Source organism: Thalia democratica, chromosome 1 (genome assembly GCF_965202585.1).
Source record: "Thalia democratica chromosome 1, ktThaDemo2.hap1.1, whole genome shotgun sequence".
NCBI lineage: Eukaryota > Metazoa > Chordata > Thaliacea > Salpida > Salpidae > Thalia > Thalia democratica.
The window spans coordinates 48,108,421-48,127,226 of NC_139165.1; the positions used below are offsets into that span (position 1 = coordinate 48,108,421).

Sequence of the window (18,806 nt, forward strand, 5' to 3'; positions counted from 1 at the left end):
TTTTTATATAAATTTATATTTTGTTATTTGTAAATTATTTTAATCTAGTGTGCCAAGAATTTGTTTCTAGTATTTACTGTGGTCAGCTTTTTAAAAGTTTGAAGACCATAACGCTACAAAAAAATAAGGTTCTCAAAACTTGCTGGTTTAAAATCGTGTTTAATTTATATCGATACAAAAAGTTACACCCTGATTCTAGCACAAAGCTTGACATCTTTTAATGAAAACAGATCAGATTTTTTTTTAAACCTATAACAGATATAACTATTTAAATTAGTACTGCTGTTTACCCACAATCAAATTAAGAACATTAATACAATTTTACTATTGAAAACTTGTTCAATTGTTTTCTGTGAGTTATTATTTATCTAAAAGTTACTGTCAGTTCTTGATACTTCTGCATGGCGAGTCGCAGTTTGTGGACTTCTGGTATAAGTACTTAAGTTTTCTACTTTGATTTAAAAATATTTTTATCTTATTTTTACTCATATAGCACAAATTAAAAAACAATAGCGTAAGTATTGTTAAGAATTTTTTAAAACTAATAATATAACTCAAAGAAGCTGAAACATGATTAATTTAAATAAATGATTAGTCTAATATAGTTTTTCTTATAAAAATTTAGAACCTCTTTATACGATAATTAAACAAAATCCATTGTAAACTAAGGAATAGATTAACTATTGTTGTGTATTCGTTTCATAATCGGTTTAATAATTGTCTAACTTTTTAATAACAAATTTGTTAATACAACAATTTTATTCAATATTTTTTTATTAGGCTTTTTTCTCAAATAGCAATAGATATAATTTTTTGTCAAAATCCGTAAAAACTAAACAAAACATTCATAAAAATCAAAAGTATAAAGCAATTTCATCTTTGTAATATTCTTAATCAAGATTGTACAATTGCAAAATTAGAACATGTATTGCAACAATAAAAAATACAAATCATAAAGCCTTATATCCTTAAAGTATGCGGTTATGAAATTTAAAAGCAAAAACTATAATCATAAAATAGCAGAAGTCAGACAACTTATCAAGTGCAAAATAGAAGAAAAATTAAAATACATAATTAATACTACGTATAAAAATGTTTCAAAGTCACTTTAATAAAATAATAAAAGTATCCATAAGGCTAAAATATTTATGACATTGGCAAAATATTTTCAAATAATTTCTCAAAGGTACTTGGCAAAAATAAAGGCACAAAATACAGAGTTTTTAAATTTGCGTTTTATAAATACATTGGGATTTTTTAGGTGAATGAACTTTTTCTATTATCCTTAAAAACTAACTTAAATTTCTCAAAATACTAGTATATGATACACGTAATAACAATAAAAAAGTTTTGTTAATTTTGTAAAATATATAAATTAAATCTTAACAAATTTAAGAAATAAATCAAAAAAGTATAAAAGTATATAAAGCTTGTATGCATTTTTATTATGCTTGCATAAGTTATGTTCTTTTTACTTGGTCTAAGTTACAATACGTGCATTGTGTTAAAATACTTAAAATTATTTAAAAACATTAATATTTAGTTCATCTGATATTAATATTTAGTACACTCTACTTGAGAAAAACGTTTGATGTTTTAATAAATTTCAGTATTTGTAGTTGTACATTTTTTTCTAAAAAAACACAAGTTATACCTACTACATATTTTTGAATTGTTCACGAACACTGAATAAAATTAAAATATACCGATTAATTGTAAACGCTTGATAAAAAATAAAAACAAAAAACTCAAAGCAGTTTTAACTACTCTTAAAGCTTAATCCGTTTCAGTTCAGAAGAAACAATTGCATGTTCTTGGGAAATCGCTGATAACTCTTTGAGAAACTCGCTGAAAATAATGGTGGCGTATACAGCATTTTTCGTGGTCATCTCTTTGTTTTTTCTTTTTTCATTGCTGTTGCTGCTTTTATTTTGGTCCTGCACGTAGAAAGTAGAACTGCTTTGAACAGCAGGAACTATGTTTGAATTTTGCGACTGAGACCTTCTTGTTTTCTTGTTTAAGCCAGTCTAAAATGGTAATATTTGTATTACTATAAACACTTTATATATAATAAAGAAAAAACTAACCTCAAGAAAACCTTCAATTCGGGATGAAAAAGAGTTGTTTTTGCCATGACTTATACTAGTGGTAGAATTTTTAGACTTTCGGTTTTTTCTTCTCAGTATGTCTCCTATTACTCGCGTTTTTACTGAAGTAAACAAATAGTTAGTGAAATGTGTTAACACTAAACATCTTTACTTTATTTTAATTTTTTCTGTTATACTTTGTATAAAGAAAAAAGCTTTAAAAAAAAAGGTTATTACACATTGAATCAAATTAAAATAGCTAATTTTTTATTTGATTTTTTACCACTTGCAAACATTCATTTAACATTTTAGCCCGTCTTAAACTCTACAATTTTTAAAACATTTACAAGTAGAGAAAATATAAAACTCAACCAACCTCTGGGAACGGGCATGGGCCTCTGCACGACAGGGGAGTGGTTCCTGGCGAGTTCCTGCATGTGTTGGGGCAGGCAACCCCTGGCGAGCAGGTACTTCTGCGCTCTCCCCACCAGTATGTGGAAGTCGGCTACTTGTGACTGGTATGCGGCCAGTTTGTTGCGCACATTCGTCAGTACCTTTTTAAAAAAATTTTTAAAATATACATTTTCTCTTTTGTTATTAGCTAGTATGTTACTTCATTTAAGTTTGGTTTAAAATGCTCTGTACTTTGTAAATAAAGTAGAGCGACATGTATTTGTAGTATAAACAAAACAATTGGTTACATATGCTTTCGACATAAAGCATTATTATTTGTCAGACTAGTTTGATAAACAATAACATATTTAATAGCTTTTAGTTGGAAACATATGTAATCTATTATTTTGTTTATACTATAAATAAATGTATTATGGATTTTGCTAATATTCAGTTTTAACGTTTTTTAAATAAGACAAAGAATTTTCAACCTAAAAATCTATGAAAGTTTTATATTGTTTTTAAAAGCTAAAACTTATTAAACTAAATATTTCAATAAATGGGATCTAAGACCAAAACAGAGTTAAGCATACATTATAAAAGAAGACAATCAAAAAGTTGTAGACAAATAAGTAACTTAAGTTTTTTTTTTTCAACTTTCACGAAAACAACAAACCTGGTATAGGCTTCTCACGTTGGGATGGAAAACGACCCTGGTGTTGAGCAGGAAGCTTCTCAGCAGGGGTTGGTGGTAGCAGGCCAGTCTGCTGATGACGCCGGTCAGCAGCAAGTTCTCGTACAACGTGTTGCTCACCATTTGGTCCAACTTACCGAAGAGTGTCACCAGCAACGGACCTTTGTAAACATTTATGAATTAGAGATTTGTTGATGCTTTATCTTTTAAGTATAAGAATTATAAGTGTAATTGACAAATGATGTTAAGCCAACTTAATTTAAAAATACACTTTTCTACAATTTTTTAATTTCATTTTATTGGGATAAAATCAATTGAATTTAATTGACTTATACTAACAATACATCAAACTTTACTACTAAACAGTCATTCAACCTGTGAAAGGTATCGCTTGCGTCCTGATTGGTTCAATTTGAATGACGTCACTTTCCTTCTCGATCACAGGTTCCGACGGTTGGTAGGAAATATCGCTCATGTTGATGCCGTCTTCGAAGTAGTAGTTGTTGTCCCCAACAACGTCGTAGAATGACGACGAGGCGATGCTCAAGTCGTCGCCATGAGATCCGGAAACTTGGTCGGGAAGCTGGCAGTCGTCCAACTCTGATACGCTGATGAATAATATTTAGTTTAATATTGTGTATGAAACTATCTATCTAAAACACTTTTTTTACAAAACAATTTAATTTTTTTCTACTTGGAAGCAATTTCAATAACAATAACTGATAACCCTTTACTACATATTACTAGTTATATAATTAATACCTACAAACTATATAAATTACTAAGTTATTTGCTTACCTCGCGTCGTATGTGAAATCATCTGTCTGATCCACAGTTTTCTGTTTGTTAACAACTTTTATAAAAAGCAAAAAATCTGTAACTTAACTCTTATAAACAGTTATCTAAATCCAAAAGCTGATGGCTTATAGTTATTCGGCGTAAATCTTTTGTATACATTTTTTGAAAACTATAAAATTTTCTAGAAACTTAATCCACTAAACACTTGATAAAACAATAAAAACCTCAGGACTGCTTTTATCTCCGTCGTTTGAAAGTTCTATTCCTGATTCAAAATCTTCGTCCTTTTCCTTCATTTTCTTGATGATAAAAAGTTTATGGTTATTCAAAACTTTTTTTTAATTAATTTAACTTTGGTATTTTAATTATATAATCATTTAATATTAGATTAAACTATAGTTATACAAAAAATTAATAAAAAGATTAAGATACAGATTAAAAAGATTAATACTATGGTTAAATACTTAATTGTTTAATGAAATTGTTATATAGGTATTCAAAAGAGTTTCAGTAGATATAAAACAAATCAAAAATTTTACTACTTTTTAAATGTTTTAAACTTTCCACTTAGAAATAATTATCAAATAAAAGCATTAAATATCCCTTTTTGTATCAAGATAATTTTTACCATATAAAACTAAACTGTAAGAATGTTTAAAATCAAGCATACATTCTTTTTTTTCCTTAAATCATAACTTATTAAACATTTTTACGCATCAAAACTAACTACGTCGTTTTCTTCTATTTTAGCCATGGCATGCTTAGGAACCATTTTCATTAAACTTGTGAAAAACTCGTCTACAGTTGAATCGTTATGTTTGTCTGTTTGTTCGTTTGCTTGTTCGTCAATCTCGATTGTATCTAAAACAAATTTAAGCTCGGCAAGTACAAAAATTTCAACTAGAAAGGTATAGCTACTAATAACAAGTAATAAAATTATGTAAATAAAATAATTACTTTTAGTACAAATTACTGCTAATAAAACATTTTCCTTAGTGTTGAAAAAACATTTTTTTTATTTTTGAATCGAAAACAAATTAAAGAATTTAAATATAGCTTAATAAAAAAAAATTAACAATTATTCAATTTAAATACTGCAGTAAACGCCAACTTTATCTCTTTTTGATTGAAGAGCTGTGTTTTTACACACACAACAAAACTTTAAATATGCTATAAAAATTAAAACAGAATTTTGAATTATAATCTTAAAATCAATTTAGGCCTTTATAAAAAACCTAAAGCTAGCAAAAATTACCTTCCAAACTATCATGGCTACCGTTTAAACTTCTGCCATCTTCTATGCTACTGTTCTCTGTAAAATTTCTATTTTCTTTTAAACAATCGTTCGCTTCTAAATTGTTGTTTTCTTTTAAAATAATATTCTCTTCTGAACTTTTGTTCCCTTCAACTTGGACAACCTGACTTACGCCTTCGTCATCCTCCTTGCTTTGCACTTGACTCTCCAAACTCTTCTCGCCGACTCCGGGGGAATGCTTTTCGTCGTCGCTGCTGCTCTCAGGCACGTTGCAGACGATGGTGTAGTACTCGCTCTTCGATGGCTCCACCTTGCTCGGTATGCTGTTGATCATGTTGGTCAGGTTGAGCATCTGCTGCGTGGCGGACAACGCTCGGCTCAGCTTCGTGTCTTCCGCAATGTTGGCTGGAGGAGATGGCAGGCTGATGCTCCGCTGCTCCTTGCTGATCAGCTCTTGCTTCACTGTGAGTTAGAATGATTTTTTATAATATAATTTTCTGAAACTATTTAAACAGTATTGATAGAAGCAACTAATAGTCGAAAACTTCACGTATCAATATAATTCAAAAATAAAAAGTGATTAAAAAAACAAAAACGGAAAAAATACCGACCGTTCTCCTTGTAGTCGTCCTGCTGCGGTATGGGGGGATTGACCCCGTCGTAATCTCCCACCCAGCTCTCGCAGCTCTTCATGCACCGAACGATGTTGTACCTGCTGTCTTCCAGGTAGTCCATGTACGAGGTGAACAGCTTCATCTGAGACGTGAGGTCGGGTCCGAACTCGGCCATCGTGTTCAAGGAGCTCATCGAGTTGTTAAGAGACGCTGAAGACTCGTCGAACATCGCTGTAATGTAAGAATACATAACAGATTTTATCAAAAAAGATATTCAAAACAACCTTAATACATAATAAAACCAATAAATTTTTTTTTTTCTAATTTACTTGTTTTATTTGCATTTTAAATGCATTTTTGTTATATAGAACTATAAAAAAATATTAGTAGTAATCAAATAACAATTACAATTTTAACTTCAAAACCAAACACACCACTAATGTTGGCAGGTTTTTGATCACCAGCAACCATGTCGATTGTGACTGACAAATCTTCATTTATGGTGTATATGGAGTTAGCTGAGCTTGACGCTTGTGGCGCGTCAGAAGGCTGCTTCAAAATCATTTCGTTTTGTTTTTGATTTTTCTGTTTTAAAATAAAATAAACACTTTAGATTTTAACAAAGGCACAAAGATTGACCCAAAAGTAAGTTTAAATTATTATTTTAACAAGTATACCGAAAACGTAACATTCAATGAGCTTAGTTTCTAAACACAAAAAAACTCTACTGATCACAAACAATATTGTATATACTTTGAAAAACATTACAAAAGCTGAACTAAGTTGTTAAACGTATAAACCAAAACCTGCTGTTGATCTTCAGACAGCTTGTGGTTGGTAGGCTTCATCAGGTCCTCCTCTTTTCTCTTCTTCGAAGATTCGTCTTCCTGGAAGAGCTTCAACCCGCTTGTCAACTGGAGGAACCTGAAAGCCGAAGAGTTGTACAAATCCACGTCGTTGATGGACTTGCGCTGACTCGCCATGATGTGCTGACACGGTATCAAGTATCTGTAAGGAGAGTTAATGAAACTAACATCATCGAAAAAGGGGTTCAAAATCCACCCAGTCAAATTTGAGAAACGCTTACCGATCGAGGTTAAGGGTTAGGGGTAACATGATAGTAAAAAATAAATAAAAGGCGTAAAACGAATATAAAATAAATTAAAAAATAAAGAAAATACTTTAAAAATTAAGGTGGATTTTGAACGCGGGTGGATTTTGATAGTATACCCAAAAAATCAACACGTTAGCTACTAGACATTAAGTTGCTTAAAAATAAACCGATACAAGCCCAAGGTAAGCAAACAAGCTTTCATGTACTTTTTTTATCAAAACTACCAAAAACCTAGTTTACTAAAAAAAATATATAGAAGAGAATTCTAAAATAACATTCAACCACTTAAAATAAAAATAAATTTACTCAGTTACTTTATACAAATTACTGTCTTCCAGCGTTTGTATAGCAAAACATTTTAACAAAATTATACTACATAAACTTTTTTAATATTAATTTATACAGAAGTTTTTGTAACTTAAAAAGTATGAAACTAACTTAAAAACAAGCTGTAGCATGAGATCTTCGCAATTTAAATCGATCAAAGTTCTGATAAGTGACAATGACACCAACGACAACTGCAATTGATTTATTGAACATTATTTTTAATAAATCGAAGTATAGCAAGTGATGTTTGTATAACGAATAGGTTTTTAATGCATACATTAAATTATCGATTATTTATGTTTTTTTAGAGATTTTTAATCTTAAGTCAAACTATACCATATTTAAAGAATATTATAACTTATTATATAAGTTTATTTCATCATTATTACAAAAAAAAAAGTTGTTTTCGATATGGCTATGTAACTTTTTATCAAATATCAAAGAATAAGTACGTTATATTATGTTTGTTTTTAAAATCAGTATCTTTTTAAGTTTGTTATGAAAGGAGTTATATAAACTTTACTTAAGTTATTTTTTTAACAAAACTTCATAAAAAAATTGATTCTAGTTCTTTGATTATGGAAATTAAAAAAAATATATTAGAAGTTCAAACAGTTTTAACTGGACTGTTTTTTTACCCAAAATTACTTTTAAAGTTTTTATAATTAAGAATATTGTTATTTTTTACCGTTTTCAAAGTAATTCACTGAAACTAAATGATAAACTGAAGCGTAAAATTTAATTTTCACACAAAAAGTATAAACAAGAAACTTGTTATACAAGTTTTTACGCTAGTAAAAAAACATTGAAACACGAAGTCAATATCAACCAATATGAGCTTAAATTAAGGGTTGATCATACCATTTCGATCTTCAGACCACAAGCCCTCGGTAGACTGAGACCGGTTTCGTCCTGATTAGGACTCATTAGTCAGTCACTACCTAAAAACTTGCAGTCTTCAATCTACAAACGGTTTATACATGCAAGCATGAAGCAACTATTTGCTGACATTGATCAGTGACGTCTGCAACATTCAATACATTGTCCACTAGGCAAGATAAGAGCTTTAAGCTTAGAAAAAACTCCGCCTATAAATCTTTATGTCACTAAGGTCTAAAAAATTTTGTAACAAAAAAAAACACTTAGTTTAAAATGTAACGAAATATGTAATTTCATATGTCTGATATAGACCAATGAACGAACGCGGTTGGAGCTGTTCATGCGCTGCACGAGCGTGTTGATGATGAGCGACCCCTCGTGATCGTGGGTGAGGACGAAGTTGAGGAAGCACTTGATGAGGGGCTGGGCGGTGACGGAGGTGAGGAACAGGTTCAAGTAGGCGGTCGTCACTATCACCTCCGATACAGACGTCTGAAAATTAATGAACTTGTTGTATCTCTAGTGAAGTAAAATTTTAGTTGTTGAAAACTATTCGGAAAAAAAGTGATGAAAACTAATTTTTTTAACATCAAAAGTTTTATTTTTATTTAATTGATTTTTTAATTATTTTTTAATTATTTTGTTATTGTTTTTTTTTTTTAATTTATAACATTAGAAAAAAAAAATCCATCAACTTCAAGTATTTGACGATCACTAGTAAGTTGTTTAAGTGCCATTAAAAAAAATCAGCCAAACAAAGTATAAGTGTTTTTAAAAAAATAAGAAATTAGATAAAAAAAAAATATTTATAAGATTTTTAAACTATTTTTTGATTGAGTATACTTGAAATAATGATGTATGTTTTTGTTAGATAACTTACGGACATAAAAAAATTACTATCAGGTTTCAATTAATTAATATAGCAATAATATTTTACATTTTTTTTCAACATTAATACAAAAAATCTTTTTTAACTATTAAAAATTTTAAAGTTTTAAAAATAGAACTAAACAACAATTGCTTTAAATGTAACACATATTATACTAGCACACCTTATACTAACAAATTTTTATTTGTTTAGTTAAAAGAAAAACAAATTACTTGCTTGAATTAAATTATATTCTATTTATTTTTTCTCTGAGATATTAATAATAGTTAATGTATGCAAACCAAAAAACTAAAGCCTTTTATAAACAAGTAAATTACTTTAAACAAGAAAAAAAAAACAATAATTTATGATTTTTTTTATGTTTTTAAGCTACTTAATTACTAAAACTTAATTTGTTTAATGTTTCTCAATTTTCATTTAAGTACGGAAAAAATATAAATATTTTGCTACTTGATCAGTGAAAATTAATTAAACTAATGCAAAATCTTAAGCAAATCAATTTATTATTTTAAATGTTACATCACGTTTTCAAAACAAAAACTAAATATAATTTTATAGAGTAAACAAATAAATTAAAAGTTAATTTTGAGAACAAAAAAAAAAGCTATAATTGTAATTCTGAAACAAAAGCTATTAATGTATTGTTATTTCAGCTTTTTAAAATCTAAAAAATGCACATTTATTAGTAGATTCAGCAAAAACCATTGTTCTATTATTCAGCTTACAAAATGTACAACATCATGACTGACACACTTGTGATGCGAAATCATTAGTATATTTCCTATGCGATTAAAGTATAAAAATATATATCGATATGCCAATTTTATAAAATACAAAACGTGGGAGCCATAGTAAGATAATGTACATAACGAATAAAAAAATAGCGAAATTTAGTTAATTTTACAGCATTTGATAGATTCTCTGTACAAAACGTCTCTGAAATTTTGCAAATACAAACTACTTAATTTATATAAAATAAAAGTTTAAAAAAATTACAGGCACGTAAAAAAAAAAAAAAAAATAACGAATTTAAAATAAATAAAACGTTGAATTTAAAAAATTTCAGTTATAAAATTGTGATAAAAGGCTTTGTTTGACGTTTTAATCGTAGTATAATTGAGTTGTAATCTTTTAAATATAAATATTAATAAATTCTCAATCGCAGCTAACACAAGAATATTAAAAAGACAGCAAACTGAAAAACACTGGTGGAAGTAAAACTTATTTTATATCATAAATACTATATACGTTTTCGAAAAACCTAAAGTTTTTTAGAAAAAAACTATTCTACAAGTGGAAAGAAACAAACTAGTTTGATTATTAACAAAACAACAACAAATAACAATTTATTCTATATTATGTGTTACTAATTAGAATCATAAAAAATAGCAGTAAGAAAAACTGAAACCATTTTAAAGAATTAATAAAGATAATTATAGAACTAGTTAAGATAATAAAAAAAATATCTGTTTAAAATTATTTATTTTTTATTATTTCGGGTATAAAATAACTTTCATATTTCTTACAAGTAATTCTATATTTTTACTAACATCAACAAGGCATCTAGTATCTAAAACTTAGCCAATAGTTTTTCATTGAAAATTATTTTAACAAACTAATTGAAAAAAAATTAATCGCTGAAACCTTATTCACTAGACTTACTCCGCCTTCAATCTCAACCTCGTTTATTTTCTGCCAGTAAACTTGTTGTTACACTTCTAGCATTAAAAATTTAAGCAAAATGTTTAGCATTTAAATTTAGGTAATTCGCGTTCAGTTTTTCACAAAATGCGAAATTAATATTTAATGAAATGGTTTCTACGTTCTCTCAAACGTTTTTAAAGAAAACATTTGTTTTTAAATTTAATTTTTAAGGTCATAAACATTTTGGCCACTTTTGAAGATACTTGAGAAAATTAAGAATTTACAACTAAATTTTTTTATCTAATATAAATTCATTAGATTGTATAGAGATAACATGCTTACTTAAATTTTATGTTAAATAATATTCAAAATACTAAGTTTTAATTTATTTGGTACCTTGTGTAGAGAAGGACCAAACACTGAGACTAAAAATCCATTGTGAATAAAGTTTATGAGCTGATCGCTTATAATAGAATGAGCTACCTGTCAATAAAAAAAAGTTTAAGTAAATCTCTAGAAAATAAATTTAACCAAGTCTATTTTAAATAGCTTAAAGTGTTTGACTAAAACTACAATGTGTATTTTAGCAATGAGGTTACTTATCAATATTTTTACTTTAAATAAAGGTTATCAAAGGAAAAATAAACAGAGAACACTTAAATACCTCTATAACAGAATTGCAAAATTCAAATGAGTTGAGAAAGTTTGTCAGTTCAGGAACTTTAGCCCAGTCAGCCTTTTGCAGGCAATGCCAGTCATCAGCTTTTATGTCGATGTGCCTTGGCAAAGTTGAATACAATCCGCTTAAACCAGTTGCCAAGACCTAAAATTCAATTTTCTACCCTTGAGTAATTAGAACAAATTAAATTGCATTTAAAAGATACGAAACCAAGTTGGAAAAAACCGATAATAGCATATAAGCAGGTTTATTGATTGTAAAGTACTTAACTACTACCGAATTAAGAAAAAATTGTGAACTCACACATGCGAAGTTAGAGTTGTCAACAATGTAGTTCGCTATGTTGACCTGCTGGCTCGACAAACTCATGACCAGCAACAACGCGTCTCTGGCTTGTTGGCCCACTGTGCCTTCGCTGAAACAGAACTTGGTTTATTATCAATAAAAAATTATATAAATTTAATGATTATTATACTTATCAACATACCTTTTAAATTTAAATTTGGAAAAAACTTTCGTTGAACTAATTAATAAATAAAAAAACATAATTTTGTAAAGTGAAAAATGTTAGTCTTAATTTTTAGACTTTGCACAATTTACGTTACAAACAACTAATACTTTTTTTTTTACTTTTCAAGTTTTAACTATTATTTTAAGAAGTACCAGTGAATGTATTGAATTAGAAGGGAAAATATTAGGAACTTGGCAGGACCCTGTTCAGCATCGGCACTATGAAAGAAGACTTCTAGCAAAGTGGAATCTCTGTTCATCCAAACACACAATAAATTCAACACCATCACTCTATGCGAATCTATTTCTTCATTGCTATGTAAAGATTTAAAATGTGTTTTAATTGTGCTTAATTTTTTTTTACTGTATTGTTGAACTAGAACCAGAAAAAAAACTTTTAGCTAACTTAAAGCAATATCGATGTTAAACAAATCAAAAAATATCTTCATCAACTTAAACATAATTAAAACTTAGTAAGCAATATTCAAATTTCAAAAAACTAAAAATAGTTTTAATTTTCAAACTAACAATTATATAGGAATTTATCGCTTTTTAAATTATGTATATATATATGGAACTAAAAGCTAAAACGCTATAAGTTTGCCTATAAACAAAACACAAACTTAAAATCAGTTTCTATTGAAAGAAGTCTCATCAGTGGCTTAACAACTTGCTTGTGGTGTAACAAAGAGCCTTGTGCCTGACTAATCAAAACTTCGTACATCTTCAACTGAATAAACAATTATTAAGTTGATTCACTTTTTTGTTTCAAAGATAAAGATCAAGAACTCATAAACTATAGAATTTATGATGATGTATATCTTATATTTTTATCAAACTAATAAAAGTTATTTTTAATTTCATCATCTGTATACATACAACAACTTTGAATATTTATTAAAAAGTACAAATAGATTATTTTTTAAATTATCATCAAACAACATAAAAAAACTTACAAGACTTATGAGGATATCATTAGAATGAGTTAAAGTTACTTCACACCAAACAAGTAACTTGTTAAAAACATCTTCTGTAACTGCATATTCTAAAACTGGGCCAAGCAATTCCTCTGTTATTTTTATCAAAAATTTTCATTATATTTTCTAATAACTTATATACAAGTACAGTTCAGGGTTGCCACTGAATTTTAACTTTCTTTTAATAATATAATAACAATAATAATTTAATAATATTAAATTAATTTAATAATTTGATGTTAAATATTCTCTAGGTTTTCAAAATTTCTCCCACCGAAAGTGCACGTTTTGGGTCTACTTTTAGTTAAAAATCAAGTTTAAGGTAAACAACTGTGTTAAGTAGTATAACAACATTATAAAGATACTGTAAAACTACTTTAAATGTGTTTTTTAAAATTAAAATATATGATGACAATTTTTTTTGTCTGTATGATAAATGTTTGTGTCAAATTGAGATTTCATTACATTACATGTAAAAATTGTTTTAAATTCCAGGTTTTTTTTTAGCCTTATTGTCAAATTCCATGTTTTACCAGGATTCCAGGCTTTGTAGCAACCCTTTGTGCTGTTACATGGAATTAAACTTAGATATGGACAAGTAAATCTTAAGTTTTAAAATAGGCTTTTAACATGAATTAGTTTAACATAGACTTTTAAATAAAATTAGTTTTAAATAGTTTTCAAATATATAAACTACTTTTAAGCACATACACACCAAAACAAAGACACGTACAAAAAAAAGTTATTTACAATATTGCTAATATAAAAATTTACTTAACAAAATCAATAATAATATTTAACTAAAAATACAGATGACTAAAAAAACATGATTTTTATAAATGTGGAAATAAAATTTAAAAAAAGATACCCACTTTTGCTCTGTTCCTCAACCAGTAAATACACCATGTATTGTAACAAATTCTGAACAGTTGAAATACTTTCACTAGTTTTGGTTTCTACTTCCTTATTCTTGATCTTGTTTGAAACTGGCTGCTTCATGTTTTCCTCAATTACGTTCATCACCTTAATCAACATTCAACATAAACTTTACAAAAAAAAGTTGTAATAAAGTTTTCAATAAACTTCGTGCTTTTACCTGCAGCCAATGAGATTTAAACACGTCATAGCAAATGTTTGTGTCAACGTTTGAATTTTGCTGAAAGTTGTTTAAGTTCTGTAATTTTGGCTGCCCGTCGCCTGCTGCTCCAGAAACTGATTGTTTTTTAAGCTTCTTGAACCAGCTCATAATGTGGCTGGCGTGAATTAGTTGCTCGAAATGGTATAAATGTTTACAATTCTAAATTTTAATACATATTTATTCCTTTATTTTAAATTTTCTAAATTTTAACATAACTTTAATCAAAATATTGCTTATAATTCTTCAACTACTAAGCTAAAGAATATGTCTATATATCTATATAAAATTATTAATCGACTACTTTATTTAAAATCAATAGACCAAAATATGCTTTCAGGGAATAAAAGTTTTAAGAATAACTGTTATATAACTTTTTCAAATGTCGTTGACAATGTATAGTTAAGGTTATCATTTTATAAAACTAGTAGATAACACTAAAACTGTTTACAAGGTATTTTTTTTATCTACTTCGTAAAACTTAAAAACTAATTTATTCTACAATATTTTAATAAAAATGTACCTAAAACACCAGAAAAATACTAATTTAAATAAAAAATCTCATAATGAAAAGTTCAAGTTGCTTAACACTATTTTAAACTAAAATTTCCTAGATATAAATATATATTACAGTCAACAGTTCATTTTTTCAAACGTTCTTGCAACTTCTTTTTGAAAGCGAGAAGCTCCTTTTTTCTAACTTGGTGCTTTCTTTTTCTTAACACTTTCGGAACTGAGCCAATCTTTTTAGGGTCGATAAAGTGCTGGACTTTCTTTTTCTGGTTGGTAGATGGTGCAGAAGATTCTACAATTTCGTCACACAACATGGAGAGGTCCATCTTTTCCACATTGCTTTTCTTTGTGACCTTGACGTCCTTCAAAGCGTCTCTCATGAAGTTGAACTGGCCCATCTTTTTGTTGGGATTTTTGCGGTCTTGAATTAGGTTTTTCAACTTCACAGCGTTGGTTTTCAACTCATCAACAAAATCCTGTCTTTTCTTCTCTCTACCAAAATAAACTTATAGTTACTTTTAGAAATACTGTTTTTATAAAACTATTTTAATTGATGAAAAGTGTATTAAAAAAAAAACGTATAGTACATCATGAGTTTCTCATATTTTCTATGACAGACCTACATTACTAATTTAAAATGTATTCATATTTTTTTAGCTTTTCTTATCCTAATAATTTTATATAACTACAAAAACTAAAATATTTATTTAGGTATTGTACAAAAAGAAATATTAAAAAATTTCAAAAACATAGTAGTATAAAAGTATGTAACATTACTCAACTGAGTTATCTTAGTTTATTTCCAAAACAAAATTCTTAATTGATTTTGAGAATTACTGTAAATATGTCATTACAATAATTGCTTTGTCTTAATATTAAAAATATTTTTTGGATAGCTAATTCATTTTACTTTAAGTGTAAAAAAGTTGAGACATTAGTTTAATTTTGGGTTAGTTAAAAAAAAATGTTTAAACTTTTTGATATATTTGTAAAGTATACTGTTATACAAAGCTGAATTATAACCAGAATTAAAATTTAAGTTATTTCGTTTGACTTTAGATAAAAATACATAGCTTCCGCCATAAACGAAAAAAGGATATAACAATAATTCACAAGCTATTTACTTAAGCATAACATTTTTGATACTTTTTACTTAGGTTGAATCTTAAAACAATAAATTTCAATTCATAAAAAAACCAATAGCAAGTGATTGTTGTAAAAGGTAGTACAAGAAAATTAGTTCTAAAATTATCTAAGTTTTTCATGTAAACCAACTTCAAAATATATAATGTAAGTAAATTAATTAAGTTAAAATTTAATTTGAAAATATTCTTAATATTATACATTTCTAAATTTTAACACTGCTTAATTTAAAATGTTACCTTCTTTCCTTCTTGTTCAGTCTCTTTTCTTCTTTTATCTCTTTCAGCTTGGCTTCTTCTTCCTTTTCATTTTGGGCTTTCTGCTTCTGTATGGAAACTTGAAGATTTTCTGCTTGCTCTAACAACTGGCTTTTATCTATCTTGATGTTTCCAAACGGATTTTCAACCATAACTAAACTCTTAGCTTTTGCAACCTGAAGAGTTATTGTAAAAAAATTAATCATAGTACACAAATAAAAAAAGTTTCAAATAGTCTTTTTATAAGCTAAACTCCTTTTTTCAAAACTAGTTTTGGTTTATTTTGATCCAAGTCTTTTAGAAGTTATGTAATTTGAAGTTCAGCTTTTTTTTTTATTTACAGGTTAAAAATACCCAAATGTATTGTATAACTTTTAACTACAAATTAAATTATCATTAAGCTACAGAAAAATGATGGTAAAATACTCTTTAATGTTTTCTATCATTTTTCGGATATGTTCCTGAAAACTAAGATAAATAGTTTGAAAACTCAATAATTTTTTATATTTTATCTTGAAAATGATTAACGTTTTTTCCGAAATTCAGGGTGCCTGTAGGCTATTTTTCACATGTTAAAAACAAATTTTCATGAAAATCTGTGAAAGAAAACTTCTTAAGAGCTTTTTACTAAAGTAGTTCAGACCACATAAAAATATACTTACTTAATTTTTTCATAAAAAAACAGCAAATTTTACAATTACAAATAAAGTTTTAAAAGTTTGAGTTTTCAAACAACTCACATTATTTTTTGCTAAACAATATACCATACTAAAGAAAACTTTTAAATAAAAAAAAAGTATTTCATAAGCCATTTTTTAGAAACTATAAATAAATTTAAAAACTTTTCCAAATGACTGAAAAAAAGCAAAAATAGGTTACATTTAAGCTAACATAATTTCTGAAATACTTAAAGCAGAAAAGAAACAAAGTAATGGTCCTAATCTTGTCATACTATATAAATAACTTGACTTAATTTGTCAGTCACCAAAAAAGTCAATGTCCACATGAACTCTCTTTGCATCCCATTTGTTTTCAATAAATAAAAAATACATGTTAATACAATAAAATGTTTAAAATTACTCAGTATTCTTAGTTTTAGAACTTAAAAACGATATTTATGATGAAAAAGTTTTTATTTTAGTGAACAACTTTAAGCTTTTGTTGCTGAAAGCTAATTAGTGCTTTATTTTTTTATTAAGACATTGATTAACTTTTGGTAGTTTGAAACTGTTTAATAACAAAGTAATGTATATTTTGTTTAAGCTATTAATATCATTTTCAAACTACAAAAATCAACAAAATTTTTATGCAGAACTTGACAAAGTCAAAACAACTCAAAAATAGTTAACTTCCTTTATAATGAACAACCTTATTTTTTTAATAAAAACTAGTTCTGTTAAAAATTTATCAAGCTTTAATAATAATTTCCTAATAAAATATAAGTTTTTAGCAAACATTACTGTTTTTATTAAGTTTATGGATATTTTAATAATTTTATAAGTTGTTATCTAAATACTTAAGTTATACTAAAAATGAAATAATACAAATAAAATTATTTTAAAAATAATTCTAATAATCATAATTAAAAACTTTTTTTAACAACTTTTATATTATAAACTTTTGATGCGTTTAGTAATAAGTATAATAAAAGTTATGTTTAATAAATATCCTAACTTATAAAATTTAAACTAATTTTACTATGAAAAATAAAAACAATTGATGAAATTTGATTTACGCAAACGCTAAAAATTAAATTACCTAAACAGAGTGATGGAAAAACTTTAGAAAACTATAGCACTTTATGAAATATAAAAGTAGTTGATAATATTTTATATCTTTTTATCTACTAACAGAAAAAAAATTGCTTTAAATTAAACACAAATATACATAAATAAAATACATACCTTTTTTGATTTCAGGGTATCAGATTCATTATCAGCTAGTGAAAAGTTTGAAGGTTTTATTAAAGTAAACTCTTTCAAAGTATCTTTTTCTGTACCATCATCAATTTTCACAGCTGCAATATGACTTCTAGACTTGGCTTTTTGCTTTATTTTACCCATATCTTACATACACTAGTAAAAAATACAAACTAAACTTTTATAAAAAAATAAATGAAACAAAAATTACAATTTTTAATGCTAAATGTTATAAAAAACCTCTATCAAATTCTTTTTATGACATTTTTTTAAAATATAGAATTTAACAATTAATTTTAGTATAAACACATTTAATATAATAATACACTTTAGATGAAAAAAAAGATAAAATGACAAAAAAATGTAAAAAATATTAAATTATAGTAAGTTTTGGCCTATTTAGATTATCTTTATTGGATTAATTTAATTTTATTTTGTTTAACATTAACTATTTAACGTTCAACATAGCAAAAATTAACATAAAAAAATTTAGTTGCTAACAATTTATACTTATCATTCAGTTGTAAATTTTGAACAATTTTCTTAGTTTATTAAGTATATATTATATTATGTCTCATTAACACTAGTTAATAACCTAAAGCAACATAAATCAAAACAATGATTATTTAACAATAAAATTATTAACAGCAACCAATTAAAAATATATATTTATGCTTTAATTGCATACAAAAGTTATGGGCTAGGCTAATTTTTGTAACAAAAAAACTTTGTATAGATAGTGTAGTAATAAAAAAGGTTATAAGTATGATAATTTATTAGTATTAAGATGGAAAAAATATGTAAAACTCATAAATTTACAAATTTTTATTTCATTGCTTATTATCTACTGCTGTTGCAGGTCAAAACCTTTTGTCTTTAGTATAATATGGTTAACATAAACCGGATGAGTAACTATGAAAGTTTAGAAAATTTTTAAGTTTTTAGGAGTTTATTTTAAATTCAGTCAAGACTTTTATAT

General features: G+C 26.8%; 2 protein-coding genes across 2 annotated transcripts; both read right to left on the reverse strand.

Moving 5' to 3' along the window:
- Nucleotides 1-787: 787 nt before the first annotated feature.
- Nucleotides 788-14,152, reverse strand: LOC145849262 (FHF complex subunit HOOK-interacting protein 1A-like). Its single transcript, XM_082954409.1, has 22 exons — nt 13,957-14,152; nt 13,733-13,883; nt 12,840-12,952; nt 12,507-12,613; nt 12,037-12,198; nt 11,677-11,788; nt 11,359-11,517; nt 11,091-11,177; nt 8,486-8,653; nt 7,394-7,473; nt 6,648-6,849; nt 6,276-6,426; nt 5,839-6,072; nt 5,228-5,689; nt 4,700-4,833; nt 4,197-4,271; nt 3,973-4,013; nt 3,550-3,782; nt 3,157-3,335; nt 2,464-2,641; nt 2,088-2,209; nt 788-2,027 (listed from the first exon to the last, which is right to left on the reverse strand). The coding sequence occupies exons 1-22, from the start codon at nt 14,104-14,106 to the stop codon at nt 1,770-1,772; spliced, it is 3,558 nt and encodes a 1,185-aa protein (XP_082810535.1). The 5' UTR covers nt 14,107-14,152; the 3' UTR covers nt 788-1,769.
- Nucleotides 14,153-14,343: 191 nt separating this feature from the next.
- On the reverse strand, nt 14,344-17,996 carry LOC145846987 (uncharacterized). The gene is made up of 3 exons (XM_082953477.1): nt 17,813-17,996; nt 15,891-16,084; nt 14,344-15,000 (listed from the first exon to the last, which is right to left on the reverse strand). Exons 1-3 carry the CDS (start codon nt 17,969-17,971, stop codon nt 14,637-14,639), a joined length of 717 nt encoding a protein of 238 aa, XP_082809603.1. The 5' UTR covers nt 17,972-17,996; the 3' UTR covers nt 14,344-14,636.
- Between the last annotated feature and the right edge of the window lie 810 nt (nt 17,997-18,806).

Coding starts and splice junctions, on each gene's coding strand:
- LOC145849262 (XM_082954409.1), bottom strand. CDS start 14,106: ATGAGCTGGTTCAAGAAGCTTAAAAAACAATCAGTTTCTGGAGCAGCA. Junction 4,272..4,699: donor AAATAGAAGAAAACGACGTA/GTTAGTTTTGAT, acceptor TTTATCATCAAG/AAAATGAAGGAAAAGGACGA. Junction 2,210..2,463: donor GCCCATGCCCGTTCCCAGAG/GTTGGTTGAGTT, acceptor TGTTTACTTCAG/TAAAAACGCGAGTAATAGGA.
- LOC145846987 (XM_082953477.1), bottom strand. CDS start 17,971: ATGGGTAAAATAAAGCAAAAAGCCAAGTCTAGAAGTCATATTGCAGCT. Junction 16,085..17,812: donor ATACCCTGAAATCAAAAAAG/GTATGTATTTTA, acceptor ATAACTCTTCAG/GTTGCAAAAGCTAAGAGTTT. Junction 15,001..15,890: donor CTGAACAAGAAGGAAAGAAG/GTAACATTTTAA, acceptor TTATTTTGGTAG/AGAGAAGAAAAGACAGGATT.